This window comes from Natrix helvetica, assembly GCF_964273705.1.
Source record: "Natrix helvetica genome assembly, chromosome: 2".
In the NCBI taxonomy this organism is placed as follows: Eukaryota; Metazoa; Chordata; class Lepidosauria; order Squamata; family Natricidae; genus Natrix; species Natrix helvetica.
In genome coordinates this window covers 627,118-649,420 of record NC_138552.1, presented here as the reverse complement: position 1 = coordinate 649,420, position 22,303 = coordinate 627,118, and the positions used below count along the sequence as shown (strand labels likewise).

The 22,303-nt window shown below is 58.6% G+C and overlaps 1 protein-coding gene across 3 annotated transcripts; it reads right to left on the bottom strand.

The window, feature by feature from the left end:
• Nucleotides 1-85: 85 nt before the first annotated feature.
• On the bottom strand, nt 86-22,303 carry ATOSB (atos homolog B). 3 transcript variants are annotated; one of them, XM_081940169.1, is made up of 9 exons: nt 22,173-22,303; nt 8,755-8,972; nt 6,321-7,412; nt 4,378-4,436; nt 4,071-4,167; nt 3,730-3,888; nt 3,392-3,460; nt 2,926-3,116; nt 86-1,440 (listed from the first exon to the last, which is right to left on the bottom strand). In XM_081940169.1, exons 3-9 carry the CDS (start codon nt 7,320-7,322, stop codon nt 1,287-1,289), a joined length of 1,731 nt encoding a protein of 576 aa, XP_081796295.1. In that variant the 5' UTR covers nt 7,323-7,412; nt 8,755-8,972; nt 22,173-22,303; the 3' UTR covers nt 86-1,286. The 3 variants fall into 3 exon arrangements, with proteins under 3 accessions (XP_081796295.1, XP_081796297.1, XP_081796296.1); XM_081940171.1 differs by having other exon boundaries at nt 4,071-4,164; XM_081940170.1 differs by lacking the exon at nt 22,173-22,303 and adding an exon at nt 18,889-19,011.

The window sequence follows — 22,303 nt, the reverse complement described above, 5'->3', positions numbered from 1 at the left end:
AACCTGCTCAACTGCCTCATGTCAGGCCCCCTTCCCCATTCAGTGGGGTCAGACCCTCTTGAAAATATCAAGGCAGACAGACACCTTTTCCAAACACACATTTATAGATTTTTTTTTCTGTTCCAAAAAAAGAGGAAAGAGAAGGGAGAAAGTATTCCATACATTTCTGCCTGTCCCTCGTTCCTTTTAAATATAAATATTTTCAAGTCTCTGTAATTGTAGCCCCTTTCATCACACCTGCTCCCTCTTGAGAGAACAATGTAGGAGATGCGACCCAAATCAAAATAATACCAGGGAAAAAGAATGCTTGGGTGGGGACAGGGAGAACTGCCCCCCCAAAAAGGCCCCGGCTTCACAGCAAGGCTTCCTCTCTTCTAAACTGGTGCATCTCAAACAGAAAGACTCAAAGCTATCCATGGACCCCTCAAACAGCTCCTCGTGCCTTACCATCTCCAGCCCTCAGATTGGTGCCCTCAGCAGAAGGACCCAAGGGTGGTGATAGTTCAGGTCACAGACAAAGCAAAAACTTACACTGATTCGCAAACCCTGCCTCATACCTCCAAAGACCAACTGAATTCTCTTTTGGTCACACACACACACACACACAGTGTGTGGACCAGAGCTGGGGATGAGAGGCCTCCCCAGGTGACCCTACGGCCTGGTCTTGTACGGCTAGTCCAGGGGAGGAAGAGGAGGAGGAGAAGGGAGCCTAGAGCAGCAGCCAGGAGGAAAGATACCGTCTCCTGGGAGAGTTACAGCTTTCATGGCTTCCTGGGGAAGGGGAGCAGTTATGCTTGATCTGTTCCCCTGCAGTGCTGCCTTCAGCTCCCTTCTGCTATGCTAGCTTGGATGGGCTCCAAAGCCTCTCCTGTGGGTGACCCAGCTTGATCCCTAAAAAGAGCCCCTCCCCCACAAGGTCCCTGGAGGAAAAGGCCAATTCCCGGTTCTGTACATGCCTCTGAATGGCCCAAACACCTATGCACCCTGCCTGCCCACCAGAGCCAGCAGGAGCCCATCCCCCACGACAACACCTGTCCCCTCCTCCTCCTCCTCCTCCTTCCCCTTCTCCCCAGCCTCCCGCACAGAATTGTACCAGCCACCAAAAGAGAGGTTGAGATGTGCTGCATTTGTGATCCTGGCTGGGCTGGATCCAGTGAGTAAAACGCAGCTCTGGGCCAGGCATGGCTCTCCCTGCTCCAGAGTGGCGACCGGCTGCTGCACGGAAGCATCTGCAGCCCCCTGCCCCTCCTCAGCTTGGGCCAAGGGCTGCTCTCCCGCTCCCTCCTTCAAGCTCGGGGGGAATAGCAGGGGTTGCGTGGCAGTTCCGTGAAGGACTTCAGCTCGTAAGGGATCCCAGAGTCCATCTCAATCGACTTGCGCGAGAAGAGCAGCCGGATGTTGTCGTGCAGGTAGATCTTCCCTGACTTCGAACTGTGGAACCTGGGAAAGGAAGCAGGAGGCTCTTCACAGGGGGCCTGGGGGGGGGGGGGAAGGATCAAAGGCTGCTGCTCTGGGGGGCGGGGGGGGCTGTGTAGGAACCAAGGCACCTTTGCCTGCAATTAGGGGGAAGGGGGAGCAGCCAGCACAATTCTCCGTACAGTCCTCAACTTACAACAGTTCATCTAGTGACCATTCAAAGTTGTACTGAGAAAAGTGACTTTTTTCACACATATGACCATTGCGGCATCCCCAGGGTCACGTGATCGAAATCCAGGCACTTGGCAACTGACTTTATGACCATTGCAGTGTCCCAGATCACGTGATTCGCTTTGGTGACCTTCTGACAAGCAAAGTCAATGTGGAAGCGAGATTCACTTAACGACAGTACCTAAACAATGGCAGTGAATCACTTAACAACTTTGGCAAGAAAGGGCATAGAACAGGGCAAAATTCACTGGACGACGGTCTCCGCAAGAGGTTTTTGGCTCTTCAGTTGTGGTCATAAGTGAAGGACCACCTGTATGTAAGGGTCAATTCTCAAGGGCCCCCAGGCCTTCCCAAGCAGGGAGAGAAGAGCTGCCAAGGGCCAGATTCCCCTATCCCTATCCGGTTGCTGCCTAAAGACCCCCAGTGAGGGAAACTCACAACCACACACAAAGGAAACAACTATTCCCCCATCCCCTGTTCGTGGCGCAGAGACAAATAAAAAGGGACGAGGCCCTAAAAAGAGGCTTGTCATTCTGAGCCATTCATCCTGGTCTACTGGATATAGCACGATTGGCTGGACTCAGAAGGGAAAAAAACAGAGCAGGTTGAGCCAAGGGGTGGCATGTCCCCTCCTCTTTGGGCCCCTCTGCTCTGGTCAGCGGGAGATCCCCCTTTTCCCAGACTGGACTTCTGCCCTTTACCAACCAGGTCTCTGCACTGATCCCTCCACAGGGAAGCCCCCCACCCCCCACCCCACCCCTCGCCTGGGAAGCCACAGAACCTGAGCTCAACAAGCATGGTTCAGGCTAACTTTATTTAGTTATTTACTTGTTTATTTATGAAATTTCATTTGTTGCCCATCTCCTATCCAACGACTCCTAGCCGCTTGTTCCAAAACGGTGCTAAAGCACCTCCGAAGCAAGTGAACTGCGGTGCAAAAGTAGGTTGGCTCCTGCTGGTGTTTGAACCCAGTGCCTGAAAGGCAGCCACAGCAACCCAGAAGAGGTGCGGACAGAGCGCTAAATTGGGCCCTCTCCTCTGCCTCCCCCTACTCCAGCCCAAATCTGGGAGGGGGTTTGGGCTGTTTTCTTGGTGGCCAGCTGCGATGGGGTCCACCAACCCCTCCCTCCCCCTTCCTGAGCAACTAACAAGACAGGCTGCATTTGCCAGCATTCTGCCCCAGGTGGGGGCCGGGAGTGCTGTCGGGCAGCCGGCTGGCCATGAGGTTCAGGCCCTGCTCCCTCCTGTGCCCCTCCCCCCCAGGCCCCCTGCCATCACCTCAGGTGCATCAGGTAGCAGAGGATGCGCTTGGGCTGCCCTGCAAGGTCCGTGCCGGGGGCCTCCCCTTCGCCCACTGGCACCAGGAAGATGCGATGGCGCAGGAAGGTGAGGTGGTTGGCAGGCATGTCATGGAAGTCATAGGTCACCAGGAACATCTTGACCACTGTCTTATTGGGGTTGAATAAGGTCTGAAACGGGAAGGGAGGGAAGGAGGGAGGGAGGGAGGGAGGGGAAGGCAGAAGCTGCTGGCGGGCACTGCAGACACAGGAAGGTCAAGGGTGGGGCTATTCGCCCAGTCTCCCCCTGCCATGCCTTCTGTCCCCCCCCCCACTCTCTCTGCTCTGGGGCAGGAGACGAGGGAGAGGGGGAGGAGGAGGAAGAGGAAGAAAGCCAGGCTGTCTCCAGCCCCCAGGCTGCTCCCCACATGTCACAGCCCCCCCCCTTTCCTCCCGCTGCCACTCACCACTTGGATGGTGCCCGTTCTGGGGATGCTGTACCCCTTCTTTCCCAAGGCTTCCAAGTCAATGACTCCCTGTGGCACAAAGGTAGCACCAGAACGTTAGGAAAGGGGGGGGGGCGTGGGCGGTTGCCAGGTGAAATTCATTTGGGGAGCCCCTTGCTGGGGGGGGGGGCTGGGAGGAAGCCCCCTTGAGCTGGGTGCTCCTACAGCAGAGTGGCTTTCCTAGGCCAGCCCCCAGCACAGACCCCCCCCCCCAAATCCGGGAAGGAGGGCAGGAGAGGCCACTGCCAGCTGCCTGCCTGCCTGCTCACGTCCTCCCACCCTCCCCTGCAGCCCCTCACCAGAAACGGGGAGGGGGCATTGTGCTCAGCTATGTCGAAGTAGGTGACCTCCACAGGCAGCGTGGCGTGCTGCGGGCAGTAAGATCCGCTGGCCCCGATCTCTGCGGTGAAGCCTTCGATCCGTCCAGAGGGCGGGAAACGCCCCTTCAGCACCGACTCCTGCCAGGAGGGAGGGGGGCATTTTCAGGAGAGGGGAGCCTGAGCAGGACACGCCCCCTCATGTCCCAGTGAGGACCAAGCCTTTCTCAGCTCAGCCCCCCAGGAGAAAGGAGGCAGCCACCCCACAGTTTCGCCTTCCGGGGGGGACGGGACATTAATGGCCTCCCCAGCCCCACGGTTACCTCAAAATTCCCCAGAAGGGCATGGCTGGTGGAGGTGGTGGTGGGCCGCCTGCCCACGAGAGCCTTTCCGGGACTGCTGCGCAGCTGCCTCCTCCTGCTTGGGGCCGAAGGAAGTTTCACTCCTTGGGGGCCTCCTCCTTGACCCCTGCTGGGTGTGGGGTGCTGGAGGGAGAGATGGCCTGGGACTCGGCCACATGGGTAGCCTTGGGGAGCTCCATGGACAGGTCCCATGGCCGTCCCACCTGGCGGCAGGGTTTGGAGGCTGCCGTGGGCTCCCGTTATCAAAAGGGGGGAGAGGGGAACTCACGGTTTGAGGTGCAGCCCCGTTTTCAATGGAGACGCCCCAGTCCTGCCGCTTGCTGAGCCCTGCACCAAGGAGACCGAAAGGGGAGATCAGTTCCCGCAACTCCACACAAGCCCCCAGCCTCCAATCCAGGACCCCCTCTGGAGCCAATTGCTCTCCTCCTGGGAGCAGCCGGGCACTTCCAGCTCCAGGGCCCTGTTTAGAGGCGAGGCAGAAGCCCCAGCCCCCCCCCCCCCCAGGATTCCACCCAGGCCACCCCTTGGAAGCCAGTCAAGCCCTAGGAGGGAGGCTGCTTTTCAGCAGAAGGCAGGCCAGCCCCCCAGCCTCCCAGCAGCCACTGCCGCCTAGAAGCCTGATGGAAGGCCAGTTCAGTTAAGCCAGCATCTCTCAGCCCCTGGAAGGTTCTTGAATTCCCTGGCCCACCTGTGGGTTGCTCCACACATTTTCAATCAGTCCAGGTGGAGAAATGCTGAGTTACCTTCCCCAGGAGCAACTACCCCACCCCAAGGTAGTCCCTTGCGGGAGAGGGGGCGGTCTAGAAGCATTAAATATTATTATTATTATTATTAAGGTCTTTGGGACATCTGGAACTCCTGCTGTTCCCACAGCAGGGCTGGCTCAGGAGGGGGACCAGGAAGGCCCGGAGAACAGGAAGGGGCTTCGGAACGCGGCCCCTCCAGCCTGCCTGAGTGGGAACCTGAACTCGGGGGTCTCTTTGTAACAGAGCCCCCACTGCGGCCTTGGCTGCTTGCTTGTCAGGCTCCAAAGACCAGGCCCAAACACAGAGGCTTGAACGGATGTATTGCTAAAGCCCCTGCATAGGAATCTCCCCAAGGAAGAGTCGGGGTGAGCTAAGGGTCCATGGGATTCAGGGGCGGTTGGGCTCAGCCCGCTTGTGGCTACGGAGGGATGCTGGGCGGATCCCTCTTTTCACTCTGTCCTCAGGCTCTGCCACTCCTGCCCCTACGCAGGCTATTCTGGGGCATCCTCTTTTGGCCCAGGTCACCCAAACTGGGCATGCCGTAACCTGAGCACTGGTGACACCCAGGGACGGGAGGGCAGCTGCCGGGCAGCTTCTGGCTGCTCTGAGCCTCTAAAGCCGTCTCTGGCCCCCGTCATCTTCAGGGCCACATTCTCCAGCCGGGATTGTCCTGGGAAGAGCGGTCGGGGGGCCCCACCGAGAGGAGGCGAGAGAGGCCAAGGAGAGAAGATGCCCACTGGGTGGCAGTGCCAGTCCTCCCCTAACTCCACCAGTGCAGTTGTCTCTCTCTCTCTCTCTCTCCCTAATTTAAAACAGAGCCCTCCCGTTAGTTTTTTTTCTACTATACTTTAAAGCTCCTGTTTTTTAATTCACACTTTTTAATTGCACAGGTGTGTATCTGTCAGCAGCCAATTAGATTGCAGTGGGGTAGAAATGCAGTAGATGTGGAAAGAGGCGGCCAGGCCTCCTCCGGCATCTCAGGGGAAACGGAACGTCTGCCCCACTCAGGAGAGGACCCAGGGATTCAGCCCACGTAGAGGGGGAGAAGGGGCAGAGGGGCAGGGTGCAATGGAGATAACAAGCACACGAGTCCTCCCACATGCAGCCCTGTTTGCACAAACAACACACGTGCACCCATCACTGGAGGAGCTCATGTGGGGGCTTGCCCCTGGCACGGAACCCTCCCCTCTGCCCCCACCCCTCTGCCCCCACCCCCCCACCCCCCGCTGGTTCTTCCAAGCGGAAAGGTTGGGGACCACTGATCTAGCAGGCTGGGAAAGCCCAGGGGCTTCTGCCGCTTACAGCTGCTGGGTGCCAGGAGTCGGACGGCCCTTTTCAGCTCTGAGTGAGGCTCCTCTGCAGGACCACAGGGGGTGCCAGAGCTCAGGACTCTGCCAAGCTCCCCACCCCAGTCCTCTTTGGGGGACAGACCTACTGTGGGCCCTTTCCAGCCCCAATTCCTCACCTTGGCTGCGGGAAGCAGATGGTTCCAGAAGGGGGCGCCCTTGGCATCAGTGCTGCGGCAGGAGGCTGGCACGGTGGGAGAATGCAGGGCCCTCTTTTTGCGTGCTGGTAGAAGGCTCTCTTCCTCCAGGCCGGCGGCTGCCCTCCCTTCAACCGAGGGCAGCAGCTTCCTCTTGGCTGGGCAGCTGGCAGGGCCGCCTCCTGAGAGCTGGCCGCTGGAGCAGGGCGTCTTCTCGGCCGAGCAGAGCCCGTTGGCGCTGAGGCTTGGGGCCTCCAGTGGAGTGTTGGGCGCCTGGGCCTCCTGGAGCAGCTGCCCTGGCGGGGGGGACGGGGGTGCAGGGCTGTGCAAATCGTGATTGTGGGGGAAACGGGGGGCCCCGTTCTCTTCTGGCCTGGAGTCCATGGTGGGCTGCTCCCCCCACAAGACGGGGGCCGAGTCTCTCGTGTGCAAAGTGGCGCAAAGCCTGCCAGGCGCCAGCAGGGCCGCCCCCCGGCCCTCAGCATCTGTGGGCTCCCGGCCTCCGCGCTGGCCGGGACTGACCTCCTGCCGGTGCTCTACAACCCGCAGGCCACTGTGGGAGAAGTGCTGGGCAGCGCCCCCCAGGGCCAGCCCGTCCACCAAGAGCCCATCCTCAATGGCCGCCTCCTCCTCCTCCTCCTCCTCCTCCTCCATCCCCCAGTGGCCCCTCTTGGCATCCCACTCGCCGCCCTCGGCCATCCACCGGGGCTCCGGACAGGCCCGCTTGATGGGCTGCCGTCGGGGGCCCCTTTGCTGCAGGAGGGCAGAGCCGCTGCCCCGGGGAGAGAAGATGGAGACCTGGTAGACCTTCTGGCTGCCCAGCCCTGGCGGACTGCAGCCCATCTGGAGGCCATGATGCTTCCAGGGCTGTTGCTGCTGCTTCTCTTCCTCCTCCTCCTCCTCCTCCTCTTCCTGCTGCTGCTCCTGGCTCAGGCCTGTGCTCTGCTCGCGGGGGAGTCCGGGCTCAGCACTGAGGTGCCTCATGGGGCTGAGGGGCAGGAGAGGCGCTAAAGTGCCGCGTGGTCAGGGCGTCCGGCCGAGTCCCCTGCTAGGAAGTGGGCTGCACAGCCACATCTGAAAGGAGAGAGCAGGCAGGGTTGAGCAATCCCCTTCCCCCAAGGGAGCTTCTCCAGGCCACAAGCAGGACCCCCACCCACCCACATTGCCCTCCAAGGGGCAGCCCCAGTGATTTCTCCTCCAGGCAGCCTCCCTCAGCTGCAGGCCGCTGTGCCCCTAGGAGCCAAACTGAAGTGATGTCCCGGTGTGTGGAAGCTGTACGGGTCTGGATGGATGACAACCGACTCAAGCTCAGCCCCTCCAAGACGGAGTGGCTGTGGGTACCAGCTCCCCGGTTCAGCCAATTAATTCCATCACTGGCCATCGGGGGCATCCAACTCGCCCCCGTGGAGCGGGCGCGCAATTTGGGCGTCCTCCTGGATGCCCGGCTGTCCATGGATGACCATGTGACAGCCGTGGCAAGGGGGGCGTTCCACCAGGTTCGCCTGGTGCGCCAATTGCGCCCCCTACTGGACCGGGACGCCTTACGCACGGTCACTCATGCGCTGGTGATGTCTCGCTTGGACTACTGTAACGCTCTCTACATGGGGCTTCCCTTGAAATGCACCCGGAGGCTACAGTTGGTCCAGAACGCAGCCGCGTGGGTAATTATGGGGAGTACTAGGTACTCCCATGTGACACCGTTCCTGCGCGAGCTGCACTGGCTTCCTGTGGTCTATCGGGTGCGTTTCAAGGTTTTGATAACGATCTTCAAAGCGCTCCATGGCTCAGGACCTAGTTACCTGCGGGATCGTATTCTGCCCCATACATCCCTGCGACCAATCCGCTCGCACAGAGAGGGTCTCCTCCAGGTGCCGTCCACCAGGCAGTGCCGGGGGGCGGCGCCTAGGAGTAGAGCCTTCTCTGTGGCGGGCCCAGCCCTTTGGAATGACCTCCCCCCGGATATTAGGAATACCTCTGACCTCCGCTCCTTTCGTGTAAAGCTCAAGACCCACCTATTTCAAGTAGCTGGCCTGGCTCAACTTTGATCCAACTATATCGCTCCTGACGGGTTTTTTATTTGGGGTATTTTAATTGTATTTAATTATTTTAGGGGTTTTTAAACATTGTGTTTTTAATTGTCTTTTTTATTCATCAGCTCACCTCCTCCTTGTATATGTATATGTCTTGGTATACGTTTTTGTTATATGTATGTTTTTCTATATATTTATTTCCTATGTTTTGTTGTACGCCGCCCCGAGTCCTTCGGGAGAGGGTGCGGCTAAGAAATAAATATTTATTATTATTATTATTATTATTATTAAACCCGGTGTGTGTGTGGGTCCTCCTGACCCTCCAGCCCCATTGCAAGGTCCACAGCACCACTCAAGAGTTTCCTCCTCCGAAGTTGTCCACTCACCCCACTGCACTGCGTCCCGTCCCCTGGCTGGCTTGTTCTCCTGCTGCAGCAGCCGACGGTGACTGGAGAAGCTGGCAGGGGACACCTGCCACCCCGGCACTCCCCAGAAGCGGCGCGGCTGCCGGGGGATAGCTCCCACCATCACGGGCTCCGGCTCGGTTCTGTGTGCAGATCGCCACAACGTCCCCTCAGGCCAACGGAGCAACTGGGCAGCAGCCCTGGGGAGACAGAGGAGCGAAAGGCTGGCTGTAGCCCCATCAGGAGGGAGGGGCCAGGTGTGGAGGCCAGAGAACCCTCCCGGCACATAAGGGAGGAGGGGGAGGAGGGGAGGGGGGTCTCTGGAGGGGGAGACCAGGGACCTTTCAAAGGAGAAGAGGATTCCCTGGTCAATCCACAAAGGTGTCCACGGAAATCCACCTGTGGCTTCAGCAACAAAGGATTTCTTCGGTGGGGGGGGGACACGCATCATATGTAACATGGTGGCTCGCGCTTCACCTGGGAAACATCCGAATTGCTCAAGAGGTCTGAGCTGCCTCGGGGGCTTCCCAACTTCAACGTGGCCGGTTGGGGAGTTCTGGAAGTCCAGAAATCCAAAGTTGCCAAGTTTGGAGAGGCCCGGATCTCAATGGCCCCCTCTCCCCACCCCCACCCCCACCCCCCACCCCGCTTATCATCCCAGCAAGGACGGAGTCCCGGCAAGAGGAAGGAGAGCCGGCATGGGCATGGGCATGGGCATAGACTGGCAGCCAGCTGCACCAGCCAGGAGCCGACTTCCCACAAGAGAGGCTGCCAGATGGCCTGTCGCTGGGGAGGGGGCACAGGAAGCCCCACCTGAGCCTGGAAAGGGGGGGCGCTGTTCCAGAACAGGGGTCTCCAAACTTGGCCACTTTAAGACTTGTGGACTTCAACTCCCAGAATGCCTCAGGCAGCTATGCTGAGTGTGGCCAGGCTGAGGCATTCTGGGAGTTGAAGTCCACAAATCTCAACCTTGACAACCCTGCTCTAGGCCAACTTGGGGGACCACAAGCAAACCATCATCAGTGCCGGCCAGTTTTCCAAAAGGGGAGCCATAGGGCAACAAGAGTCGCTGGCAGGGGTCTCAGCATCTTCCCTCCCGGAGGTCTCGATGGCTTCCAGCACAGGGGCTCTTGCCCCCGGGGGTCTTTGCCCCAGGCAAGAGCCTGCCTGACTCCCCCTGTCCCCCTCCAAAAGGTTACCTAGGCCAGCTGCCGGTGCAATTCCAAGGTCAGGACTCAGGGGAGGAGAAGACCACCGGAGAGGCTGCTCCAGGTTTTACCTTCCCCATTCAGCCCAGGTCACCATGACGCCCGACCTCCTGCACCTCCCCTGGGCAGAGCCAGCCAATGGCAGCCCAGTATGTAAATCAGCCAGGCCACAAGAGAATGGGGGGGGGAGGTGGGGGGCAGGCAGGGGAGGCCAAAGCTGGGAGGAGGGAGGGAGGGGCAGGGGCTTTGTTTCCAAGGTCCCTTGGAGGGCAGTTTCCAAGGTCCCTTGGACTCCAGATGCTCAAGGGGAGGCGGCCGCCCCACAGCAGGAAGAGGGACACTGCCCCCCCCAGGCCCCCTGCGCCTCCTCCTCCTCCAGCCCTGCTTCTTCCAAGGACCCCACTGCCATGACCCTGGCTGAGCTGGGGGCAGGGAAGGGAGCCCAGAGCTGGGCCTTCATCACCACCACGCCCCCTCCCCCTCGCCAGACCCTGCACAGAGCAGCCAAGGTGGCAACCTGGACTTAGGTGTCAGTTCTCAACCGACGGAGGATCAGTGCGGCAGCCGCAGCGCCAGTCGAGGGGCTTTGTCTTCAACTGTCTCTCTGCTGGGCTGCCTACTGGACGATTGCCCACATTGCCAGATGGAGAACTCGCCTCAGGGACCATCCCACGCGGGAGAAAGCCATCCACGCTACCCATCCGTTTCCTCGACATTATTTCCATCTTGGCCAGTGAAAATAAGGTCAAAGAAATAGTGGCGGGTGACATTTGTGGCACTGAGTTATCCCGTCTGGAATGATCTCTAAGCGACTGGTCCGGAGGCCAGATGCCCGTGGTGAGTTCTCCCACTCGGTGCCAGCCAGAAAAGGAGCCGGGCAGCTAAGAGCAAAGGAAGGGCAGAGAGCGCCAGGGCCTGGCGAAGAGGGCTGGGCTGCTGCCAGGAGACCCTCTCAGGGGGTGGGAGGGGAGAACCGCCTGAGGGGCCCAAGGAGGGAGCGAAAGCTGAGCTGCTGCTCAAAGAAGAAACTCCAGCTTCTGCCCACAGATTGTGCAAAAGGAGAGGGGGCAACAGATGCCAGGCGCAAGGTCTCCCAGGAAAAGGGGCTCAGGCAGGAACAAAGACCCTCAGATGAATGGGGGCGGGGGCGGGGGGGAGGCAGGCAGCTCCCTGAAAGGACCAAGAATGAAGCTGACCAAGAACCAGGGGCCCCAGAAGGCAGGCAGGCAAGACCGATGGCTGACCGTGACCCTAAAGGGCCAACAGGCCACCTGGCAAAACGCTGCCCCCTGAACTGCAAAATAACAAGATGCCCACATCTCCTCCACCACCACCACCACCACCACCCGTGCAGAGGGGTGCCCTCCCCAAGCTGCTGCCCTTTGATAACAGCAGGATGAGGCCATGCAGCCACCAACCTCCACGCCCTCCGGGGCTACACAGAGGAAAGAGATGCAGTGCATTCCCTCCCCCCCCCCCCACCAATCCAGGAAGCCCCTGCAGCTTCCTCAAACTTCCCGTTGCGAGGAATACGATTGCAGGAATTGGGGAAGTCTGGTCAAATGAAAAGAAAAACAGGCTGTGTGTGTTAATGACAGCAATCTTCCAATATTGGAGGGGCTGCCGCAGACAGGAGGAGCTCAGCCTTTTCTCAAGGCAGGACAGGAAGCAGCGGGTGGGAAGGAATCTACGAGAGGAGCAACCTGGAACTAAGGAGAAATTTCATGACAGCGAGGACAATTGACCAGTGGAACTGTGAATCTCCAGACGTCGTGAATGCTCCAACACTGGAGGTTTTCAAAAAGAGACTGGGGCAGCCACTTGTCAGGAATGGTGTAGAGTTTCCTGCTAGAAGACCTCCAAGGTCCCTTCTCAGAAGCACCAGATCCCTGATCCCAGAGGATCAGCCCTCTGTGGGTCTTTGAGCATTTTTTTGCACAGGAATTAATTTGCTGCCATTTTTGTGGGCCAGGCCTAACTAAAAACAGTAAGAGGCCCAGAACAATCTTAGAAGCACTCCTTGCAAATGGACATGAAGCCCTCTCTTCCGAAGCCCCCTCGCCTCCCCCAGGCCCCTCAAGGAGAAGCCACCAGAAAGAGATCACCAGGGACCAGCGAGGCTGGCAGTCCCAGAGAGGCTTCACAGGCTCCTTAAAAGGGCAAAAGACACACCAGACTCGCTGTGCACCTGCTGGACGCAAGCCCAATCGTCTGGCCCTGGCCCACACCGCCTCCCCCTCCCCAACCAGGCAGCAGGTCAAGGCCAGCTAAGGAGGGACGCGCAACATCAAAGAGACCAATCAAATGCAACGTTATTTTCGAATTGACCAATAGGAAATGCCTGGTACAGCATTCATGCAATTTTCTTTTGGGTCTGCTAATGGGATGAAAGGTCTCGGTGCCTTTGCAAATGCCAGGCCTTATTCTAATAGCGTGAAAAAGAAATCCAAAAATTCCACTGGGATTGAAGAAAAAAGAAGCAGGGAGCAGTTTAGAGATGAATTCCGCTTGATCCCCCCATACAGGGACTAAGCTGCCTGGTGTGGCCTTCCCTTCCCTGTGCCCTTCAGTCATGGCAGTCCCCATCATCCCCAGCCACCGTGAGGGCCGGCAGTCTGGCGAAGCTGAGGCACAACAAGCAAAGGGAGGCAAAGAAACTCTTTGAGCTGACATCCCCCACTTGGGAGATCCAAACGTTAAGGAATCATTTTTAATTGTTAAATTAAACAATTGAATAAATTAACAAACGTGTTATGGATTACTATGCTTCAAGAAAACATCTGCTCCGGCAGAGTTTGTTTCCATTCCAGTGGTGCAGAGCACCCTGCAGCCCCTGTCCTTCCTCGGGGGAGGGGAGGGGGGGGGGCTAAACAGAGCAGGAAGGCGGCTGGTAGGGGCTTCCCCTCCCTCCTTCCAAGCCTCGGATCGGCCTTCTATTCCACAAGCCTAGAGGAGAGCGTCACTCTCGGCCGAAAGGCAGCCAGACTCCGCTGCTAACCGGCCAACTGAGCCAGGAAACTACACCTCCCAGCCTGCTCCTCTCCAAGGATGCAGAGCAGTGCATGCTGGGATTTCTAGTCCTCCTGATTCTCCCAGGGATGAGAGCGTGTCCTCGCTTAACCCCAGCAGTGCTCAGCTGGCCCCGAGCGCATGACAGGCGAGAGGAAGGCTGAACACGCTTCTCCTCCCCACAGCCGCCCCCACACACGGGCCCTCCAGGCGGGCTCAGGGAGAGCCAGGCCAGCGATTCCCAGGCAGGCAGCCAAGGCGGGAGGGAGGCAGCGCCCTCCTCAGCAGAGGCACAAGGCCCTGGGAAGCATTTGCTCGGGGGGGGGGCAGCCCACGGTGGCCAGAGCCACGCAGACGATCCAAATCCCTCCCACTGAACGGCAGAGACTTAACCAGCCATCTAAGCTACGTAGCCCACCCCCAATTCAAAAATACCTCCGCAGCACAAGGGAAGAAAAAGCAGAGGAAGAAATCAAAGGGGTTGAATACAGATGTGGAAGTCCAGAGCCAGGAATGCTGGAACAGAAAAGCAGCTCCAGGCACCCCTGAGTGCCCCCCCCCCAAGGTTTGCCAAGTGCCCACAGACCCTGGGCACCCAGGCTGCGTCTTCTCTGCAGCAGCGTCGCTTGGTGATGTCCTCGCCTGACCCTGCAGCAGCTGAGCCCATGAGAAGCAGAAGGGCCGCCTCAGAGCCTGACGAGATTTGGGGTGGGGGGTGGAGAGCACCCTCTGAAGTAGCAAAGGCCCTGGGGACAAGAGGGGGGAGCCACACAGGTGAAAGAGGAGCAACGGGGGCCAACTGTATGCGGAGGAACAATCCTTCCTTGGGAGCAAGGACCACCGATAATCTCCGAGTGACGGGTGGGACCCCACTTGCCTCCAGTGCAGATTAGGGCTAAATTTGGTTTTATTTGGTCAAATTTTATGCTTTGCAAACTCAAGTTAAGTATAGAGCCAATAGGATGAACCTCTAGCTTTCTAAGCGGCTGCCCCAAAGAAGGGGGGGGGGGGGTTGTCAACCTATTCTCCAAAACACCAGAAGTCAGAACAAGAAGCGATGGATAGAAACTAATCAAGGAGAGAAGCAACCCAGAACTAAGGAGACATTTCTTGACAGTGAGAACAATTAATCAGTGGAACTGCTTGCCACCCGAAGTTGTGGGTGCTCCAATACTAAAGGTCTTTAAGGAGAGACTGGACAGCCATTTATCTGAATTGGTATAGGATCACCTGCTTGAGCTAGGGGGTTGGGCTAGAAGACCTCCAAGGTCCCCTCCAACTCTGTTATTCTGTTAATCTTTATATTTAATAGTTGCCTCCTTCTAGCACAATGGGGGGGGGCATCCAGGTTTTGATGATGTCCATTTGCTTTCCCCTAAAAGAATGCAGAGGTCCACCATGCCCTCCATGGCCTGTGAGATGCCTTCACCAAAGATCCAAGCAGAAACTACAGGATCTCACAGCATCAATGGCCGCCTAGTGAAATGAAGCCCATCAGCTAAAAACAAGAAAAGAGTTAAGGAAACAATTGGTCCATTGCTGGGAGAAAGTGGCAAGAAGGTGACAAGCAACAGGGAGAAAGCAGAACTACGGTATTTAACTCATGTTTTGCATCTGTCTTTACACAAAGGGATAAAACAGTCTAACCTATCAAAAGCAGCACCACAAAAATCAGATTAGGAACACAAATTGAAATAGGGAAGAACATGGTAAGTGAGCACCTGTCTACCCTAGACGAGTTCAAATCACCAGGACCGGACGGATTACACCCCAGGATTCTGAAGGAACTAGCAGACGAGATCTCAGAACCACTGAACTATATCTTTCAGAGATCCTGGAACACCGGGGAACTACCAGAGGACTGGAAAAGAGCTGATGTGGTTCCCATCTTCAAAAAAGGGAAAAAAATTAGATCCAGGAAACTACAGACCTATCAGCCTGACCTGAATACCAGGAAAGATTCTGGAAAAAATAATCAAGTAACTGGCTGACCAACCGCACTCAACGTGTAGTCCTCAATGGAACTGCATCTACATGGAGGGAAGTATGCAGTGGAGTACCCCAAGGCTCTGTTTTAGGCCCAGGACTCTTCAACATCTTCATCAATGATTTGGATGAGGGAATAAATGGGGAACTCATCAAATTTGCAGATGACACCAAGCTGGCAGGAATAGCCAACACTCCAGAAGATAGGCTTAAGGTACAGAAGGATCTTGACAAACTTGAACATTGGGCACTATCTAATAAAACGAAATTCAATGGTGAAAAGAGTAAGGTTCTACATTTAGGCAACAAAAACGGAATGCACAGGTACAGTATAGGTGATACCATACTCAGTAGTAGTAACTGTGAAAAGGATCTTGGAGTCCTAGTGGACAACCATTTAAATATGAGCCAGCAGTGTGCAGCAGCTGCCAAAAAAGCCAACACAGATCACGTGAAGTGTTAATATCACTTTATAAGGCCTTGGTAAGGCCACACTCGGAATATTGCATTCAGTTTTGGTCACCACGATGTGGAAAAGATGTGGAGACTCTAGAAAGAGTGCAGAGAAGAGCAACAAAGATGATTAGGGGACTGGAGACTAAAACATATGAAGAGCGGTTGCAGGAACTGGGTATGTTTAGCTTAAGAGAAAGAAGGACTAGGGGAGACATGATAGCATTGTTCCAATATCTCAGGGGTTGCCACAAAGAAGAGGGAGTCAAACTATTCTCCAAGGCACCTGAGGGTAGAACAAGAAGCAATGGGTGGAAACTAATCAAGGAGAGAAGCAACTTAGAACTGAGGAGAAATTTCCTGACAGTGAGAACAATTAACCAGTGGAACAGAAGTTGCCTCCAGAAGTTGTGAATGCCCCAACACTGGAAGTCTTTAAGAAGATGTTGGATAGCCATTTGTCTGAAACGGTGTAGGGTTTCCTGCCTAGGCAGGGGGTTGGACTAGAAGACCTCCAAGGTCCCTTCCAACTCTGCTATTGTATTAAGCTCTTCATGACCTGATGGGCTTCGAGCCAGAAACAATGGGACTTCTGGGGGCCACACCCAAGTTCTTCGGGGCCTCCATGCTTGCTTGCTTGCTTTTCTCTGCACACAGCCATACCCCACGCGAACCGGAAGTGGCCACTGGGAACCAGTTGCTCCAGCCTTCTCCTTCTAAATTGCTAAATGCATGCTTTGTTTGCATCAGAAATTAGTAACACAAACTTTGAATTTTCCCTTGTTTCCCTTTTAAGAGGACAGCCAGAAGCCATGATTGTTTTCACCTCCCTGCTCTTGGCTTCTCTGAAAAATTAAACCCAGATCTTGGCTTCACAACACAATAAAGGGGCCACAGAAATTCAATCCTGAGCTACAAATTTTCTCCTCTATCAGTGCAGAAATATCCAAAATGCTTCTGCCGGGGCAAGAAGTATTTGGAGTTTATTAAGACGGAGGTGCTAACAAATGGATTCCACTCTTATAGATTCTCTCCATGGCCATCGATCGATCCCCAACCTGGTCCTTCAGGCTTCCAAGGGTGCCTCATCACCACTGTCATCAAGTCCATCGGCCCTTCTCCTCTCTGCTCCCATCATTCCCAGGAGGCAGGGATGACCTCCTCCAGGCCCTTGTGGACATCGTACGTGGCCTTGGCTGCCCAGACAGGTCTGACTCAGAAGGGGGGCCAGGATCTGTAGGGACACCAGCCACAGAACCAGGCAATTCCTCTGCCAAGGAAACATCAGAATCTGCCCCCAGGCTCAGCTCTCCAGGGGGATCCTGTCCTCCAAGGCCTCCCCAGGAGGCAACTGGGGCACGGAAGAGCCAAACTGGCAAAGGACGCTTAAAGGAAAGCCATTCCCTGACAAACATGAGCCGAAGTCAGGACACTCAGTGCTCAGCCTGAAGTCAAGCAAGGAGACAAGATTTATCCTCTCGGATGCCTCCATGCAACCGACGGGAGGCCCACAACCAGCAGAGGAGGTCTCCAAGGGGAATGCAGATAGAGTCACCTTGTGGCGAGATGGATGGCATGCAAAGTTAAGAAATAAATGAAATACAACACAGGAAAATAAATGAATCGCAGCAGCTCCTTTCATTTCCTTCTGCCAAAGAAATGAAAGAAGGAACTGGCTTTGCCTGAGAGGCATCAGCCCCCCCACCCCCCCAACTAGGAAACGTACCACAAGATCAGCCGTCCAGCAGCAGCCCTACTGGGCAGGGAGTGAGCTCCCCCCCCCTCAAAAAAAAAAGATCAAAAGATTCCCTTTGGAAACAAGGAGGAGTTCCTGAAAGGGCAGCGGCAGAGGAAGCAGCCCCTCCCTGCCCACCTCCAGCACCCCGGCCTAGAAAGCAGGGAAGGGCACCCCCAGCCCCATTTCCAGTTACAGAGGGAGGGAAACCCCAGGCCCTTTTTGTCAGCCGCCCAGTCCACACCAGGAGCAGCAGCCAGGCTAAGTGGGCAGGGAAAGCCTCCTGGGGCCAAGGGAACAGACCCCTCCCCTCCCCGCTCCCAGGCCCCAGTGCTGGGCGTGGCGTGGCTGGGATAGCCCCCCCCCCCCAGCTCTCTTCATCTGGCTGCTGCAGACCAAGGGCAAGGCTTCCACCCGGGGCCTCTCTGCCCAGCCCAGCGTCTGGGGGCAGGGCTGGCGGTTCCTGCTCCCCTGCTGACGCAAGGCTTCTGTGCCAGCTGGGCCTCCTCCCTGCCTCCTGCCTGCCAGCTGACTCACCTACAGCTGGGCTGCCACCAGGAATGCCACGGGGGGGGGGGGGCGGAAAGGGTTTGCAAAGCGCTTCCAGAACAAGCAGGGAGCTGCTGAGGCCTCAACCGCTGGCTCCTGGCATCAGGAGGTGCCAGGAGGGCCCCACTTCTGGGAGCCAGACTGAGGGGCTTGAGGTGTGACAAGCCCCCCCCCCCCACCGGGCCTGGGCACCAAGGGGCAGGAAGCACATCTGGGGAGAAGACGGGCACAGAGGCAGGAGGCTCAGGCGGACCCCAAGAACAGAGGATTTCACAGCCCCCCACTCAGGTGGGAATCCTGCAGAGTGAGGAGACTCTAGCAGAAAGGGCTGGCCAGGCCTGGGGGAGGAAGGGGGGTCAGACTTCCTTGGAGAGCCAGAGGAAGGGCTAGCTCAGCTAAGCCTGGCCAAAGTGGGGGGGGGGGCAAGGGGGCTCTGCCATCTAGACTGTCCCTAAAGGAGGGGCAAGGAGAATTGCTGGGGGGGGGCTGGTACTCTTAGAGCCCTCCCCTCCCACCTGCCTCAGGGGCAGCTATTCAAAGGAACCGCCCGGGGGGGGGGGGCGTTGGGAGCGAGGGCTGGGCGAATCACTTCCGCGGCACCTGTAGAGGTTGGGGGCCATGGGGCACGCACCCCTCCTCTTCCGCTAGTCCTCTGCAGACTCTGCCCGGGAAAGCAGTTGCCAAGCAACCCCCTCCCCAACCTACCAGTCCTGCCCCTCTGGAGGGCCCAAAGTAAAGGCTGCAGGGGGGGGAGCAGCCCACGGCCCCACCCCCAGCCATCCCGCCGCTGCTGCCTGGCTCTTCCGAGGCCGGCGAAAAGGGGGGGGGGGACAATGCCGGGCTATTGAAAAGGAGGGGAGAAGATGGCAGCTCCACACCCCCCCAGGCGCCCCCTCCCTCTTTGCACTGCATACCGACTTCGGGCCTTGCGGAGGGGGCGTCCCAGCCCCCGGAGAGCTCCCCAGCGCAGACCCCGGCCACGTTGGGCGAGCCGCCAAGAGAGGGGGAGGCCCCCGGCCCTTTGCCCCCTCCCCACTAGGCTCCGGTCCAGCAGCCAAGCCGGGGCCCCGCCCGCAGGACAAGCAGCCCACCTGGGCCGGCCCCTCCCCCACCGGCCACGGCGGCGGCGAAGGAGAGCCCCCTCCCGGCAATTCAGGGGAGAGCCCGGCCGCTCACCTGGCTCTCATGGCCACGCAGCCGCCCGCCCGGCCGCCGTCGCCGCTAACCGAGTCGGGGAGGGCCGCCTGGGCGGGGCTGCCGGCCCCGACCCGTCTCCGCCCCGCCGATGCCCGGCCCCGCCGGACCGCCCTTCGCCCCGCCTCCCCTCCCCTCCGCTCCCTCGGTGGTGGCAGAGCCCCCCCCCCGCTCAACTGCGCTGCTCTTTCCTCCCCCCTCCCCCTCCCCCTCCCCGCTGCTTTGCAGGAGAGGGGGGCGGCGGCGGCGGCCCCGAGCGAGAGCCGGGCGAGCAGAAGGAAATCAGCGCTTTCAGCCCCTTGGCCTCACAGCCCCGACCCTGGTGCGGACTACAGACCCCATGCTCCGCAGCCCGGAGAGCGCGCAAATCCTCCCAGCATCCTTCTCCACGGAACTCGGGGGGGGGGGGGCTTTGTTACTGAAACCCCCGCCGTCTACCTGCAAAAGCGCGGCGGGGGGGGGGGGCAGAGAATAGGGGAGCTACCACCTCCCAGCCGCTCTTGCGCATGAGCCAAGCCAGGGTGGGGGGGCAGCAGACAATCCACCCCGCAGAAGCTAACCCACTTGGGCCCCAGGAAAGGAGGAGGGGTCTCCCCAACTGGGGAAGCTGGGGGGGATGCCCGGTGTGGTCACAACCCTGTGACCTCGGGTGATGGGGCTGCCCCCCTCCCCACAGCCATCCTGCCAAGCTTTTGTCCTTGCAAGCTAGCAGGGTTGCCATGGTGACTCCCCCTCCCCTGCCTCCCTGCGCTGCCCTCCTGCCTTTGTTTGGGCAGCTGCAGGCAGCCCCTCGGCCCTCCCCCCCCCAAGGAGGGAAGCATCCACAGCTGGCTTCTGGGGGGGACCCAGTGGCTGGGAGGGGGCTCTTGTGCAAGGGGAATGCCCCCAGGCTGAAGGGCCCCCTGAAATCTGAAAGCCCCTTGGACACCAAGACAGCAGACCCCCCCCCATGTCCCCCCAGGTTCTTGCCACTGGGACACTTAAGACACCCCCCCCCCCCAAGACACACTGTCAGGGTGGGAGTTAGCTCAGCCTGTGGGTGTTGAAGGCAGAGCTTGGAATGAGGACAATGCCCAAACCCCCCCCCCCGGAAGGTCCCACGCCTCCGGCTGCTGGGGCTGAGGCCGCTTGCACGCCCACTGACCCAGGGTTCCCCGAATTCACCTGCTTGCCACAAACTGGCCAACCACATTTTCAACCGGAGGATTGTGCAAATTCAGCCGGGAAGAGTACGCAAAGTTTCATCAGCTTCATTTCCTCCACAACAGGCCAAGCAACTCGCCCTGTGCTTCGGCCCTGCAGCCTTCCTGGCCTGAAGCCCCCCTGGCCCCAAAAGACACGTTTATCCCCTCCTCATGCCCGCCTTTGCCATCTTGTTCCTTCCACCCTTTGGGGGGGAAATTGCCCGACCTATGAGACATGCCGGTCCCTGCCCCCACCTTTCGTGGCCAAGGCTGAAAGACCCTGGACTCTGTCAATCACTGGGCCAGGCTAGGAGCTGCCACTTCAGCTTTTCAGTGACAAAGAACTGCGAAGTGCAGGACATCAAGTTGTGCTTGATTTAAATTTTTGCTCTTAACTGTTTGCCTCTCCCTATCCGCTCAGAGTTCACTGGCAGTTTTCGGAGGGGCTCCGAGGCCACCTGGCCAGGGGGACACAGTAACCAAGCCGTTTTCCTTCCTTGCAAAGGAGGTGTACGTGAAGGAGAGGTTACAGCTATGCCTGTACGAGCTAATTATACCCCACTTGGCTGAGGGACAAGCCGTACCCAGAGCTGTTGCCTGTGTGCCACACTGCAGACCCCTTCAAATCCTCCTGCAGACACGCAGGTTCGTGTGTGTGTTTGTGTGTGTGTGTGTGCGCGCACGCACGCACGTGCAAATCCAGATTTCCCATAACAAACTGCCCTCTTCTATCCCTGCTTCCTCCAGGCTGCTATAGGCAAATAGGCCCACCCAGATGGTCTGTGCGCTCTGGTGCCAGGGCCAGCCAGGTAATGGGGAGCATAGGAGAAGATCAGACTCCAGGGAGTCTTGTGGAGAAAAGCTGCACCAACGTTTTCCTCCATAGGGAATGAGGACTTGGAGGGGGGGCGGAGGGGGGGGAGGGGGATAGGAATTCACAGGCTCTTTGGAACATCCAGGACCCCCAGGGAAAGGCGCTTCCAAGCCCTTCTGCAACCCCACCAGGCCCACAATTTCACTGCTTGCTTTGTGCCCCAGAGCGAATGTCTCTCCCCCAAGGCTGCAATTAAAAGGCCTCCAATTCAGGCCAGGTCCCTCCCCCCCCTCCAGCTCATCTGGAAGGATGATCAAAGGGATGGCAAGGGGGGGGGAGCTGGAGGACAGCTGTGATGGAGCCAAAGCTTCTGTGACAGGTTTGGGGTGGGGGAGGAGAGGCTGGCTGCTCAACAACCTTGAACAAGCCGGTTCCCTCCCCCATTTGGCCTTTTTCCCCAGCAGCCTCATGGGTGACAGTCCTGCACCAGGTGTTCCCAGATGGGGGGTTCTGGAATCCCACCATCCTGCTGACCCCCATGGCAAAGCAGGCGTGTCTCCCTGGAGAAGAAGCTGCCCCCCCCCCCGCCCCACTGGCCAGCAGGGGAATGTTGTAGCCCCTGAGACACAGCCTGGGAAGCCTGGCAGACCAAACAGAGTACCCACATGGCCACCGATGCCCCCCACCCCATCCCCAGCGCTGACTCACTCAGAGGCCTAATTCTCGGACAGGGCGAGGAGGAGGAGCAGGCGGGCAGCGGTTTCCCCACTCCCTGCCTGGCACTCCAGGGTAAGCCTAGGGCAGGGCAGCACCTTGGCACTCTGAGTGGCTCCAGCAGGCCTCCTGGCCAAGGACATGACGACTGGCAGCTCCTGCGCCGCCCCCCACCGCCCTCCCCCCTCCCCATTTCTTTGTCTCTGAGGGGGCTCCATCAAAGCAAGGACAAACGGGGGGCTTCCCCCTCCCTCTCCCCCCCCGTGAACTGCCTCCCCTCCCGACCCTTGCCGGCCTTTTGCGGGCGCTCGGGGCAGCCCCTCCTCCCTGGGGGTCGAGAGCCCCCCTTCCTTTGACCCTCCCCTTACTGACCCCCCTGTGGCGTCCCCCGCCCAACCCTCAAGGCGCCCCGCAGGGCCCGAGAAGCGGCGGCGGAGAAGGCAGCGGGGACGGAGCGGGGCGGGAGGTGGCCGTGCGGGGATGGCCGGCCGGAGGCGCCCCGTCCTCCAGAGGAGCCGCGGGGGAGACCGGGAGCAGCGGCGCCCACGCCTTACCTGCGGGCCGGGCTCTCCTCCTCCTCCACCTGCTTCGCGCCGGCCGCCGCCCTCCCTCGGGGCGCTTCCTGCGGGAGGGAGACGGAGGGTCCGGCAGGCGCGGCGCCCCCTTCCCCGAAGCAGCTTCCGGG